Source organism: Gekko japonicus, unplaced genomic scaffold, assembly GCF_001447785.1.
Source record: "Gekko japonicus isolate JY-2015 unplaced genomic scaffold, Gekko_japonicus_V1.1 scaffold350, whole genome shotgun sequence".
NCBI lineage: Eukaryota > Metazoa > Chordata > Lepidosauria > Squamata > Gekkonidae > Gekko > Gekko japonicus.
In genome coordinates this window covers 386168-401439 of record NW_015160845.1, presented here as the reverse complement: position 1 = coordinate 401439, position 15272 = coordinate 386168, and the positions used below count along the sequence as shown (strand labels likewise).

Genomic DNA, 15272 nt, shown 5'->3' with positions numbered 1-15272 from the left:
GTTTGTTACCCATATTTTAATTGGTTGGCCACCTTGGAGGCCCGCATGAAGTCAAAAAAGCAGAGTAGACATTTTGTAAACAAAGTAAGATAAATGTGCCCACAAAAACATAGAGCTGGTAGGCACATCAAGGGTCATCTAGTCCAACCCCCTTACAACAACCTTCTCCCCCCCTCTTCTCTAGTGACTCGTGCACTAGAAAAAGACACATGAACACATGAAGCTGCCTTATACTGCATCAGACCATTAGTCCATCAAGGTCAGTATTGTCTACTCAGACGGGCAGTGGCTCTCCAAGGTCTCAGGCGGAGGTCTTTCACATCTTTTGAGCTCTTTTGACTGGAAATGCTGCTGGGGCTTGAACCTGGGACCTTCTGCACGAAAACCAGATGCACTGAGCCATGACCCTTGCTCTAGATCTCTGTTCTAGAAAGGATTGCTTCCATGGCACAAGCAAATGTTGGAAACATGGAAACCTTTTAGGATGCAGCAGCTGGAGAAACTTTTTTTCCTTAAAAGCTATCATACGGAACAATTATTAGGGGCAATCAGACTGCCTCAGCTCTGTCCCATTCGAGCTTTTATCTTTCTACGCATCCCCCACAGATTCGCACTGAAATTTTCCACCGAATTCTGAGGAACTTCACAGAGAAGACCCCGAGGAGTAAAGAGAAGGGTCTGTATCCTACCATGCCTTTAACCAGGGGTCATTTCCTGCAGGAGCGCACAGGCGCGGAGCTCCGGCAGTAAAGAGCCCAGGGGGCGGGCACATGCAACAAGCCCCACCCCCTGCTCCCAGCAGCCCTCATTCAGAGCAAGAAGCAGCCAGATAAGTTGCAGAGCTCCCGGCCCCCTGGTCCAAAACAGTCCAGTGGCACCTTTAAGACCAAATTTTATTCAGGTACAAGCTCTCCCTCCTCTGCAAGGACAGATCTGCACGTCCCGTCCCCCAATAGCTAGCTATACAAAGCAGTCCAGTGGAGCCTGAGCGGTGGGTGTTGCCTTCTGACACACTTCCGGTGATGTCAGGGGGTGTGGCATATGCAAATAAGTTCTGCTACTGAGTTCTGCTAATGAGCTCCTGCACCTCTTTTTCTACGAAATGACCCCTGCCATTAACCAAAGTTGGAAGCCTGCTTTGAAAAGACTGCACAAAGCTTGGGTGTCTGGCAGCAAGCAGCCCAGAGATCACTGCTAAGAATTTAACTAGTGTCCTACTCATCCTAGAACCTTAAAAAAAAAACCCATCTAATTAAACATAGTTATGCTTGAATACTGCCAAAATACAAGGGAAATGGGGAATTGCACTAAAATAAGATAGTAGAGATGAGAACTTCATAGGCCAAGGCACTATTTCTATTTGGCCAGCAGGGCTATCTTCCTAGCCACTCTCAAGAGCCAGCCAGTGTGGTGTCGTGGTTAAGAGAATGGACTCTATTCTGATGTCCAGTTCATACCTTCCACCCTTGCCTGTCCTCGCTTTGGAACAGGGCAGATCTGTGAGAAAGCCAACGTCGCTGCCACCTGCCATCTGTTCAGCCCTTAACAACAGCATCGAACCAGGAAAAAATAAGTTCCACAGCACAGTCTTCATTAAAGCACAGCAGAGCATTAAAATAAAACCTCCCTTCCTTCAGATCTTTGCAGTAAATTGTTTGCTCTGCTACTAGCAGTTCGATCCTAAGCAGAGTTAAAGGTAAAGGTAAAGGTTCCCTTGCTCGAAAGCCAGTCGAATCCGCCTCTAGGGTTGCGGTGCTCATCTCCGTTTCAAAGCCGAAGAGCCAGCGCTGTCCGAAGACGTTTCCGTGGTCATGTGGCCGGCATGACTAAACACCAAGGCGCACGGAACGCTGTTACCTTCCCACCGAAGTGGTCCCTATTTATCAACTTGCAATTTCTTGCTTTCGAACTGCTAGGTTGGCAGGAGCTGGAACTAGAGACAGGAGCTCACCCTGTCTTGCGGCCCCCGGGTCTTGAACCGCTGAACTACTGCCCTTCCACAGCCTGCAGTTCAGTGTCTTAACCACTTGAGCCACCGCAGCTCCTTAAGCAGAGTTACACCCCTCTAAATACAATGAAGTCAATGGACCTCAAAGGGGGTAACTATGTGTAGGATTACACAGTAAACGAAGCAAACGCTTCCGTCATGACACCTATTCTTGTTATAAAACTCACAGTGCTTCTTCCTTCACACACCTCCCTGTGTAAACTGACGGGGGGGGGGGATGCTGTGTTAAAAAGGGACCGATTTAATAAATTCAATTTGTTCCGCGAGCCAAATAACATCAAAGCATGAACCTAAAAAACCTCTCAAAAGCTCTCTCCCACACACACAAAGACAGCTTTACCAAAAAAAAGGGATGCTCAGTGGAAGGTAATTTCTGAACAAGGAATCCTGAGTAAAGAGAGACTCCAGTGTCCTGGAGAACCTCAGCAGGGATTCGAACTGGGGTTTCCTAGACCCTATGCCAACACTCTTGAACCACTGTACCACACTGGTTGCCTACATCACTGAATACTCAAGCCATACTTAAGAAACCACTTGAAAACCTCCCTCAGAGCTACCAGCACACATACGGACGCAAAAACTCTACGGCCAGTTTGGTGTAGTGGTGAAGTGTGCGGACTCTAATCTGGGAGAACTGGGTTTGATTCCCCACTCCTTCAATTGCAGCTCCTGGATGACCTTGGGCAAGCCATAGTTCCATCAGAGCTGTCCTTTAAAAAGAGCCGTTTCTCTCAGCCCCACCTACCTCACAGGGTGTCTATTGTAGGGAGGGGAAGGGAAAGGAGATTGTAAGCCGTACTGAGACTCCAAATGAAGGGCAAGGTATAAATCCAATCTTCTTCTTCTACGTTTATCGCTGTGAGAACCTGAGGTGTCAACCTGAGGTGTTAATCACCATTTTTAAAAAAAATTAGTTTACAATGAGTTTTTATTTGATGGTGGGACCCTCTTAACTAGTGGGAAACACTCGGGTCTATACTCCGCTCCTCCACCTTGCCTCTGCTGACAATCATGTCTCATGGTAAGACCAGCTCTGGATAGCAGACAAAAGGGGAAGAAGTTCCAATCTACACAGAGAGCCAGTTTGGTGCAGTGGTTAAGTGAGTGGACTCTAATCTGGGAGAACCGGGTTTGATTCCCCACCCCTCCACTTGCACCTGGCTGGATGACCTTGGGTAAGCCATAGTTCTTATAAGAGCTGTTCTTGAAAAAGAGCCGTTTCTGTCAGAGCTCTCTCAGCCCCACCTGCCTCACAGGGTGTCTGTGGTGGGGAGGGGAAGGGGAAGGAGATTGTAAAAGAGTTTGTAAGCTGCTCTGAGACACCTTTGGGTAGTGAAGGGCGGGGTATACATCCAATCTCTTCTTCTTCACAAAGGCCTCCTTCCACTAAGATCAAGAGATACAGCCCTGCTGAAACCCCAAGTGAACTGGAAAAGTCAACAGGATGCAACCCTATACCCTGACAAACATCTGACAAAGGGAGATTTAAAGTCTTGGAAGATTATACCCTGGAAATCTTGTTGGTCTTTAAGGCGCTACTAGACTGGAATCTTTCTCTTCTGCATAAACAACAAAAGAAAAACTACCATGATAAGAATTATCAAAAAAAAAATGTTATAAAGCCACGTATTATTGTACGGTTTGTGTGTAGATTTCTTATATGAAACCATAAATAACAACTGTCACTATACCAAATACTATCGCAATAGAATTAAAGACCTTCCAAAGATATCCATCCAAACCAATCACAGAAAATGTTCACACAAAATCCAGCCGAGATCTGTATGCCGAGGGCAATCGTTCCAGGAGAAACACAAAATAATTAAAATTAGAGAATATCCACTAAAGGCCAACCATTCTGGTCCTCCACCTGAAACTACAAGACAACCCTGAATCTGTCTTAGAGACCAAGGACCACATCTCAAACTTTGATCAGCCCATTTTAAAAATTTTCCTCCGAAGCTCCGGAGAGTCGAAAATTACCCTGGGATTCTTAAAATTCTACCACAATCCCCATAGCCAAGGGCCACAAGACGCCAAGACTCTCTTTCAGCTGAATACACTATCACCGACTTACATTGAAGTTACCACCTTGAACGTATCTACCAACCTTGAGTTTGTGCTCTTTTCGGTTTACGATGACAGCCGTGATCTGCTGGTCCATGAAGATGAGGATGGTCACCAGCAGCGCAGGGAGAGCTGCCGCCAGGTACACCCACCAGGGGTTTCCTCCGAACGGTGGGACAAACCAGCCTCTGTGGGGGCTCGTTGGCTTGATGGACAAAGAGACGGACATGGGCATCACGGTGTAGACTTAATCCCAAGACAAAGTAGAGATCCAACTGCGATGGCGACAATTAAAGGCCCTCTGCCCTAATGCCCTAACCTTCGTTCTTCTTTCCAGGCAAGTGTGAATACTGATAATGGGTGAGAGAGGAGAAAGACAGTCTAGGGAACCTAGGAAAGGTTCTGCCTCCACAGAAGACTTTATGAGGTTTGCAAACTCTAGATTTAGTAGACTCAACCAACAGGGGCCACAGAGAGTGGTCCTGCTTCATCGTCCTGATGCAAAAGGGCAGGGGAAAATGGAAGGGGGGGAGGATAACTCAGAACCCCAAATGCAGACCACTGGGTTAGTCTCAGGTGTCATTTGTATGGACCACTGCTATATGGTTGCCATGAGGTCTGGTCTCCATACTGTAGATGTAAGATTTGGGAATGCGTGTGATGGCAAGTGGAGCATGCGGCAAGTTCCAGTGCCTGTGCCACAAGTTATCCACCTGTCCCACACGGCCCCCAGTTGGAGACGGTGTTGCCTGCTCAAAACCAAGATAAGTATTGCAGGTAAACACATGACTAGGGATGAGCACTAAACCTTGTTACGAACCTAGTTTCATGACGAATGTTGCCGGTTTGTGGTTTGTGAACCAGAGGTTCGTGCCCTCTCCTATCCATGACCATGAGGTTTATAAGATTATGCATGGGAAAGAGCAGGTAGAGAAAGAGGTACTTTTCTCCCTTTCTCACAATACAAGAACTCGTGGGCACTCCACGAAATTGCTGAGCGGTTGGGTTAGAACGGATAAAAGGAAGTCCTTCTTCACCCAAAGTGTGATTCACACATGGAATTCACTGCCACAGGAAGTGGTGGCGTCTACAAGCATGGACGGCTTCAAGAGGGAATTAGATAAGCATATGGAGCAGAGGTCCATCAGTGGCCATTAGCCACAAGGTATAGATAGGGGCTCTGGGGCAAGTGATGCTCTGTCTTCTTGGTGCTTGGGGGGGGGGTCAACACTGGGAGGGCTTCTAATGTCCTGGCCCCACTGGTGGACCTCCTGGTGGCACCTGGTATTTCTGGCCCCTGTGTGACACAGAGTGTTGGACTGGATGGGCCTTTGGCCTGATCCCACATTGGCGTCTCTTATGTTCTTATGTTATGTTCTTATGCAGCCCCCCCCCCCTGAGTACACCAAATGCACAAGGCCCCCATCCCCGCAACAGTGCCAGTGGATCTAATAAGAGGGCAACAGATTTGGGGGCTCAGCTCTTTCAGCAGCAAATGGGAGACTGAAGCAGAGGCCCTTGGCAAAGTTAGTCTGTTTGTTCCGGGAATTAAATTGGCCCAACATATAAACTGATCAGAGGACTCTCTGGATCATGGGTCTCCACTAATGCCCATCCACGCCAACTCCCCGACTCTGAAGAAAAAGCCCATCGACGTACCTTGAATTCACTTGGCACAATGAGTTTCGGTGTATCCACACCTACCAGAGCATCAATCCCACAGAATATCAGAATGGAAAGGATGATGGCAAAGTCACTGATTAGCTTCCGTGCCTGAAAAAGACATTTTTTAAACTGACATCAGACTACTGTCAGAAATCATTTTACTTTGCCAGATCCTGAATACTGCCAGAAATATTCAGGAACATTCAAGAATATCTTGGGGCCTGTATTTTAAGGCTCTCAGGTCTGTTTTTCTTGGTTTTTAATGGTTTCCTGGGCAACAAGAGAAAGGGGGAAGGGCTTCCGGGCAATGGGATCACATGTTAGGGAGAGCACTAGAACCGTATGCCCAATCATGGTGATTCTCTCATAGCCCTCCATGGTTCTCTGAGCATGGTGGGCAAAGAGGATAAAAAGTAGGCCTGCCTGCTGCTTGAATCCATTTCAGAGTGAGATTTTTTTGGAGGGGTGTGCGCTGCTTCTGCTACAGTGCCGCCAGTGTTCCCTCTAAGCTGAGTTAGTGTGAGCTAGCTCACAGTTTTTTAGCCTCCGGCTCAGACATTTTTCGTCTTCGCTCAGGAAGGAGGACTCCAGAGCAAGCTGATTTCTGCAGCAGCCCAATCGCTCGCTCACAACTTTAATGCCAGTAGCTCACAAAGTAGAATTTTTGCTCATGGGACTCCACAGCTTAGAGGGGATGTTGAGCTCCGCCACTCCAGTCCCCTGGAAAAAGCCCCCCCCCCCGAATAAAGAACCTGAAAAATTTTGACCTCTGGAAAAAAGCCAAATCAGAATTCCGAAAGAGTATGCAGGAACCTGAATACTCCGGGATACTGGCACGGAACGCATTCCCGGAATCCAGATCTGAAAATACTGATTTTTTTTTTTTTTACAGGTACACATCCCAATGAGGGACTCCAGTGTAGCTAATAGCAACCGATGGTCCTGCCCTCCGTGACTCTACCTACCTTTTAACACCGTCTAGGTCAGTGGCCCCCGCTACATCCAGAGGCAGTGAGCTCCCACAAGTTAATTTTCTGCTGTGTGTGAAAGCAGTTCATTTGGTGGCTTCTGAATTTACTGCTCACGATTCACTAGGCACGCCACACTCTAGTATTATCTCAAGGTCCACTTCCTCAACAACATACAGAACTTTGCCCTGACCTGGACAGCCCAGGCATGCCTGATCTCGTCATATCTTGGAAGCTAAGCAGGGCCGACTCCGGCAAGTATTTGGATGGGAGACCTCCAAGGAATATCAAGGTCGGGACACACAGGCAGGCAATAGCAAAGCCACCTCTCTGAAAATGTCCAAGCCCCGCTAGGGGTCGCCAGACGTTAATCACGACTTCCAGGCATGCACGTACAAAAAAACACACACAAAATACCAACATAACCACAACAAAATACATAACTTTATCATGTCATTGTTTTTTTTTCTAAGAAGATAGGGGGGGTTATGCAGTATAATATGAATACAAACAGAGTAGAGCTCCCCCCGGAGTTGATTTTCGTCACAAGTCTTCCAAATTGGATTTCTCCTTAATTCATGTACATTTTGGTGTTATTCATAAGATCAGCCCGCATGTGATATTGTGATTGAGAACATCTTATGAATAACACCAAAATGGACCTCGTGGAGACACACTTGCATGAGGTTTGATATTTGAAAAAGACACCTCGAAACAAAAATCAACTCCGGGGGAGTTCGTCATCCATCCATCATCATTTATAAATATCGACTTCAATTTTCTGTAAAAAAATAACTTGATATATTGTTATTGCATTTAATACAAGTTTGAAATATGCACAATTTGCAGTAGCTCTACTCTGTTTGTATTCATTGCTTTTTTTCCCTAAACTGAAATGCTCCAGTATACCCTGGGCATGTTGCAGCTGCTTAAAAAAAAAAAAAAATCCCACCACATGGCAAGAAACAGAGATACTTACAGTGGTTGGGAAATAGCGACTGGTCTTGAATTTCTTCAAGGCCATGGAGCAGGTGTAGGTGCCCAAAAACAGGATACAAGACATAAGGGTGATGTCGGGAACATACTTGCAGTTGTTTCCCACCAAGCTGCCTCCGTATTTCAGACAATCCTTCTTGGTCAGAGAGGGCCAGTCAGTCGTGCCGTTGTGCTGTCAATAAAGCCAACAGGGGGGGGTCAGACAGGAGGAGCTCCTCGAGAGCCAGTCGTCGCTGGAAACAAAGAACCATCGCCTACGCTGAAAGCGAGTCTGGAAACATAGACAGGGCGGGAAGGTTCTATGCAGCAAGGACCACTGGATCCCCCACAATGCCAATGGTAAGCGCCACTCGTAAGCCCAACGCAGCCCACCCTTCGGGGTGTTCACTCATGATGCTTGGCTGAGCCATGATGCTTGGCTGAGAATTATTATAGCCCTAAGTAGCCCTAGGAGCTGCGGTGGCTCAAGTGGTTAAGACGCTGAACTGCAGGCTGTGGAAGGTCGGTAGTTCAGCAGTTTGAGACCCGGGTGCCGCATGACGGAGTGAGGTCCCGTCTCTAGTTCCAGCTCCTGCCAACCTAGCAGTTCGAAAGCAAGAAATTGCACGTAGATAAACAGGTACCAATTCAGTGGGAAGGTAACAGTGTTCCTTGCGCCTTGGTGTTTAGTCATGCCGGCCACATGACCACGGAAACATCTTCGGACAGCGCTGGCTCTTTGGCTTGGAAACGGAGATGAGAACCGCAACCCTAGAGTCGGGCTCGACTGGCTTTCGAGCAAAGGAACCTTTACCTTTACGTAGCCCTAAGTAGACTACTAGGGGCTGTGGTGGCTCAAGTGGTGAAGACACTGAACTGCAGACCGGAAAGTCGGTAGTTCGGCAGTTCGAGACCCGGGTGCCGCGTGATGGAGTGAGCTCCCGTCTCTGGCCCCAGCTCCTGCCAACCTAGCAGTTCGAAAGCAAGAAATTACAAGTAGATAAATCGGTACCGCTTCGGTGGGAAGGTGACAGCGTTCTGTGCTTCTCGGTGTCTATTCGTGCCGGCCACATGACCACAGAAACGTCTTCGGACAGCGCTGGCTCTTCGGCTTGGAAACGGAAATGAGCACCGCACCCCTAGAGTCGGATTCGACTGGCTTTCGAGCAAGGGAAACCTAAGTAGGCTACTGCCCTGACCTGGATGGCCCGGACTAGCCCGATGTCAGATCTCAGAAGCTAGAAGGGTTGATCCTGGTTAGTACTTGAATGGGAGACCACTGAGGAAGTCCAGGGTCACTATGCAGAGGCAGGTAATGGCAAACTACCTCCATTTGTCTCGAAAACCCTATGGCACGGGTGTCAAACACATGGCCCGTGGGCCAGAACCAGTCCGTCCAGGGCTCTCATCCGGCCTGCGAGCAACTGGCTGTTACCTTTACTGCCAGATGACAGAGGCTGTACGTTACGTCCCTGTATACTGTCCCAGTGCTAATGAGTAATGAGCGGTGGAAGTGGGAGGGTGGGCATCGGGGAGATACTGTAAGGAAATACTCTAAGAGTGTTAATGTTTAAAAGCACGTTTGTATTTTGAGTGAAAATAAATAATCGTTGATTGGGTTTGCCTGTGTCCTTTATACAGTTTGTATCTCCGGTACCTGCCATTGCATTTTATGGCACACGTGGCCCGGCTGGACAAAGTGACATCTATGTCAGATCCGGCCCTCGTAGCAAATGAGTTCGACACCTCTGCCTATCGGGTTGCCATAAATCAGCTGCGACATGGCAGCACTTTCCACCGCCACCAAGCATGATGCTACCCACCTGTGTGTTTCCTCGTCCTGGAGGGAGGGAGAACAGGCACAAACACCATGGCCCTGCCCTCCCCCCACCTTCATGCAATCACCGCGTGGTCTGCATGCCAAGGAGAAGGAGAAGGAGAAGAGGAGATTGGATTGATACTCCACCCTTCACTCGGGAGTCTCAGAGCGGCTTACAATCTTCCTTTCCCTTCCCCTCCCCACAACAGACACCCTGTGAGATAGGTGAGGCTGAGAGAGCTCTTGACAGAAACTGCTCTTTTTCAAGAACAGCTCTTATCAAAACTATGGCTTGCCCAAGGTCACCCAGCAGGTGCAAGTGGAGGAGTGGGAATCAAACCCGGTTCTCCCAGATTAGAGTCCGCGCACTTAACCACTACACCAAACTGGCAGCAAATGAGTGGACAAACTGCCCATGTGTACACCCTCCATCCCTGCAATCAGCAACACTAGTTTTGGAATAGAAAAGAGTCCAGTAGCATCTTAAAGACTAACAAAATTTGTGGTAGTGTAGGAGCTTTCATGAGTCACTGCTCGCTTCTTCAGTGAGCCATGAGTCATGGAAGCTCCTACACAAGGGTCATTTCGTAGAAAAAGAGGTGCAGGAGCTCATTAGCATAACTCATTAGCATAACTCATTTGCATATACCACACACCCGGAAGTGTGTCAGAAGGCAACACCCACCGCTCAGGCTCCACTGGACTATTTTGGAGGGTTTCTAGGTTTTGGGGGGGGGGGGGAACGTGCAGATCTGCCCTCACAGAGAGCTTGTACCTGAAGGCGGGCCAGGGGGGGCTCTGCAACTGACCTGGCTGCTTCTTGCTCCTCGTGACCCAACTGAGGGCTGCTGGGAGCAGGGGGAGGGGCTTGTTGCATGTGCCCGCCCCCTGGGCTCCTTACTGGCGGAGCTCCGCTCCTGTCCGCTCCCGCATGAAATGACCCCTGCTCCTACCCTACCATAAATTTTGTTAGTCTTTAAGGTGCTATTGGGCTTCTTTTCTATTGCTGCAGACAGACTAACATGACTCATTTTGGAACACTGCTGATCACAGGGAGAAGGTGTCCGTAAACGGACTTCCTCTGTGCATTCGCCCCATGCAGACCACTTGGTGGCCACGTGGAAGCAGAGAGTGATGCCAGCACGCGCATGCACTCTCTCCCTCCCGACACAATGAGTGAACACACTGATAGGTTGTCTGCATAGGACTATAATAACCAGGGCATTTTTTTTAGAAAAAGCCGAGCAGGAACTCATTAGCATATTGGGCCACACCCAACCGCAGAAACTCATTATCATATTAGGCCACACCCCATGCCTTCCCTTGGCTAACCCGGGTGCCCCATGGCTGCGGGAAGCCCGGGCAAGCTGGCCCTCGGACAGGCTGGGGAAAGCACGGGGAGGCATTTAAATGCCTCCCCAATCCTTCCAGGCCCCCCCCCCCGCCGCCGCCTTGGAGTTGCTGGGTGGGTCACTCTCTAGGCCTTCCTTCTGTAGCCATGCATGCAGAGATTTTGGCTGTAGTGGGCGTGGCCAACATTGAAGCCAGCCGGAACTCCGTTCCTGTGCGTTCCCGCCCAAAAATAGCCCTGATAATAACCATCCATCAATCATCAGTTTCCAATTGAATTTGAAACTGGAGTTTTTAATTTCAGATAAATCATTCTGGTGCAGTGGCCTACACGGAAGGGACAGCGTTACCCGAAAGGATTTGGCCTTTTAAGAACCCGAGCGGCTTGTAATTTCAGAGAAACAACAGCCAGGCTGACCCATGCTGCCTGCACTCACTTCCCTGGTTTTGCTTCTTGCATGAGTGTCTCAGTGCAAAAATAAACACGGGCCCCAAGGAACACGCCGGGTGCTTACCTGCAGAAATCACTTCCTGCCTTTTAAAAAACGCAGAAGATGTGACTGGGGGAGGGCTGCTCTGGTGTCGGGGAGGAGTAGCTTTTTAGCTTTTAAAAAGAGAGGTTCTACATGTGTGCTCCTTTCACGCTTGACGGGATACCAATTTATAAGCATGCTTACCAACCAATCAGAGAGGCGAGAGCCCTCAGCTGGGGTGCACTTGAACTCATTTCCCTCCCAGCTTGAGTTAGCCGTTCCTAAAATTGGCATACCTTCTTAAGGCATGGCATTCAGTGAGCCTGCCATTTACGGTTACAACCAATGCTCCCTCTAAGCTGTGGAGTCTTGTGAGCAAAAATTCTACCTTGTGAGCTACTGGCGTTAAAGTTGTGAGCAACTGCTTTGGCTGCTGCATACGTTAGTTTGCTCTGGAGCCCTCCTTCCTGAGCTAAGACAAAAATCTGTCCGCTGGAGGCTAAAAAACTGTGAGCTAGCTCACACTAATTCAGCTTAGAGGGAACACTGGTTATCACACTACATCTGTTATTACCATTACCATTAACCACTACACCAAACAGTCATGAGTGCTTTAAATACGCTCTTGCCCCAATGACCTTACAGTCTACACTTCAGTAATGGGGTAGAACAGGAAAGCAAGGGAAGATAATGAGAGGGGTAACAGAAGGATGGAGCGGGGAGGAATGGGAAAGGCTAGAGCAGGAGTCTCCAACTTTTTGAGCCTGTGGACACCTCTGGAATTCTGCCACAATGCAGCGGGCACAGCCACAAAATGGCTGCTGCATGAGGCGGAGCCAGCCACACAACGGCTACCGCAGCTTACTTCCATTCACACAGTACAGGTCCCTGTGCTATAGCGGCAGCAAATGCTCCCTCTAAGCTGTGGAGTCTTGTGAGCAAAAAATCTCCTTTGTGAGCTTTGTTGTTCAGTCGCACAGTCGAGTCCGACTCTTCACGACCCCATGGATCAGCTCCCACCAGGCCTTCCGGTCTTCCGCCGTCCTCTGAAGTGTGCTCAATTTCATGTTCGTTGCATCTATGACACTGTCTAACCATCTCATCCTTTGCCGTCCCCGTCTTCTTTGACCTTCAATCTTTCCCAGCATTGGGGTCTTCTCCAGTGAGTGCTCCCTTCTCATTTGGTGGCCAAAGTATTTGAGCTTCAGTTTCATTATCTGGCCTTCCAGGGAGCAGTCAGGGTTGATTTCTTTTAGGATTGACTGATTTGTTCTTCTTGCAGTCCAAGGGACTCTCAAGAGTCTTCTCCAGCACCATAGTTCAAAAGAATCTATTATTCGGCGCAGCCATACATGACTACTGGGAATACCATTGCTTTGACCATGCACACTTTTGTTGGCAGGGTGATGTCTCTACTTTTTATCATGCTGTGAGCTACTTGGCATTAAAGTTGTGAGCGAACGATTTGGCTACTGCATAAATTAGTTTGCTCTGGAGCCATTCTTCCTGAGCGTAGACAAAAATTGTGAGCTAGAGGCTAAAAAAACTGTGAGCTAGCTCACACTAACTCAGCTTAGAGGGAACAGTGGTGGCAGCTGCTGCCAAAGCAATATTTTTAAAAAATCTGCACAGCCAGTCAAATACCCAGTGCCCAATCAGAACCCTTGTTTGGCCAAGAGTCCCACCTGGCCTCACCCACTTCCTAGAAATACTTGATGGGCATCAGGAAATGGATTACCGGTACCACGGTGGGGACCCCTGGGCTAGAGAAAAAGGGATGAGAGCACACAATGCTCTGCTGACAGAGAGAGAACACAAGGCCAACCCTGACTTTAGAAAGCCAGGCTCGAGGAGGCAGAGGCTGCTGCCTTCAGAACCGATGAGCACGATATTGTCAGTGCATGAGGTTGTCAGCTACACAGAGCATCCCCCAAGGCGATGGCTCTTTGTCGCCGTACATTGCAATACTCAGCACATTTCCCTTCCTTTGCCGAGCTGTCTAGCAGAATTTCTAATAGGCGACTCTCTCCATTCTTAACGGCCTCGTGAAATAGACCGGACAATCTGCACAGCTTGCAGGGGGCTTGTGAGCAAGGGGGATGGGCATATCCGTTGCATATGCCTGACCCTGGATGATGTTATTCCGTTTGACTCAGAACAATCGTACCCGGATCCCTCTTCCTGCCCCTCAAAAGGGAGCCCAGTGTGGTGGGGCTTACTCCTTGTCCGCTCCCAGTTCCTCTAGCACAGGTGTCCCCCTGTAGGCACCACAGTGCTCAACACCATTCCTGGCACCCACCATGTGTTGTTAGAAAATGGATAAGGCCAAGTGGGGTTTCCTGCTGAGTAAGGCTTCTGACTGCCCAGTGGAGAGCTAGTGGCCTGTGCAAATTAAAAATAACATTGTTTCAGCATAAACTGCCACCAGTTTTGTTTTTGTTTTCTCTCACATTGCTTTTTCCTCGTATATTTTAAAAATTATATTACTACTATTATCCCCTGAAAATTGACTTCCTCTGTGTGTGTAGCTCCGCCTCCCATGGAGGCCATTTTGTTGTTGACTCCACCTCCTATGGCAGCCATTTTGTAGCCGTGTCCACCAACCTGTATCTGAGTTCGAAAACCGCTCATTGGCTCAAAAACATTGGGGACCCCTTCTCTAGCATCTCTCTTTCCCCATAAGTTTAGGTGACTTTTGCTATCATATTTCTCACCCTGAAACACTTCCTGGTCAAAATCAGTCACAGAATTATGCTGCTGCCACTAAGGGGAGAGAAGGTGGGAAAGATTTGTGGCTTACTATTTTTTAATTTTAACTGAAAATGCTTTCTACTATTACATCTAAGCTGCCCTGAACCACAAGAAAAGGCAGGATATTAGTGTTTTAATAAAGAAACAAGTAAAAAAGAGATCCCCTCATTCAAGTATTCTGGAATTCCCTGACTTTTGTAAATAAAGTTTAAAATCAGTAGAAAAGTCAACGTTCCTATTGATTAAGGTTGCCAACTCTGGGTTGGGAGATTCCTGGAAACTTTGGGGGTGGAGCCTGAGGAAGGCAGGGTTTGGGGAGGGGGGACCTCAGTGGGGTATAATGCCATAGAGTTCACCTTCCAAAGGGGCAATTTTCTCCAGGGGAATGAATGTCTATTGCCTGGAGATCAGCTGAAATACTGAAAGATCTCCAGCTACTACCTGGAGTTTGGCAACCCTACAACTTAATTTTGCTCTCGGCTAGACCCTCCCAGCAATTTCAGGACAATTTATTTCTCCGACTTGTACAAACAGAACTGCTTAAGAAAAAACAGAACCAACAGTATTGGTCACCATTTGTTATATGTTACGGTTCACGAGACAGAGAAAACAAAAGTTATCATTTCAATATATTTGTAACGTATCGTTCTCTTTGTACATTTCTTCCTTCAAAGGGTATCTAAAAGCCACTGCGGCATAACTTATTCATAGTGCTTTTCAGTTTTTACAAGATAAAATAAACAACTGAATGAAGATGCATGCCTTGGTATGAATACGTAAAAATAATGTTTCAAATACTAATTCCCGCTTTGCATTTTCTTTTTTTCCAACCCCCCCCCCCCAAAAAAAGTTAAAAATAAGAGTGCACTTGAATGACAAAACACCAAAGGGCAGACAGAGTAACCATAGGGAATATGAACATTTCAAGCATTCGTTTCTCCCATTCGGGTTTGCTTACCATCTCTGCTGAGTTCCTTGCAAGCCAGTTCGCTATTGTGGCAGTCTCATTGACTAAAGAGCTATTAACTGCAAGAGACAAGAGGGGGGGGAAATGCAGAGTTTTGAAAGCACCGCTTATAGGACAGTGTAAAACAGTAGCAACTGTAAAAAATTCAAAGTTTTTTTGGGGGGGTACCAAAAAAATCCCTAACTTCCTTACTTTCGATTTATTGATTTATTTATTAGTTTTACCCCCC

The 15272-nt window shown here is 47.8% G+C and overlaps 1 protein-coding gene across 1 annotated transcript in view; it reads right to left on the bottom strand.

Moving 5' to 3' along the window:
• The window catches only part of SLC4A4 (solute carrier family 4 (sodium bicarbonate cotransporter), member 4), a 298401-nt gene that overhangs the window by 45162 nt on the left and 237967 nt on the right, over window positions 1-15272 (bottom strand). Inside the window, exons 14-17 of the mRNA XM_015419998.1 lie at window positions 15035-15102; window positions 7688-7876; window positions 5735-5848; window positions 4119-4280 (exon numbers count right to left, since the gene is read on the bottom strand). Coding sequence (XP_015275484.1) covers window positions 4119-4280; window positions 5735-5848; window positions 7688-7876; window positions 15035-15102 — 533 coding nt within the window. The remainder of the gene's footprint in view (window positions 1-4118; window positions 4281-5734; window positions 5849-7687; window positions 7877-15034; window positions 15103-15272) is intronic.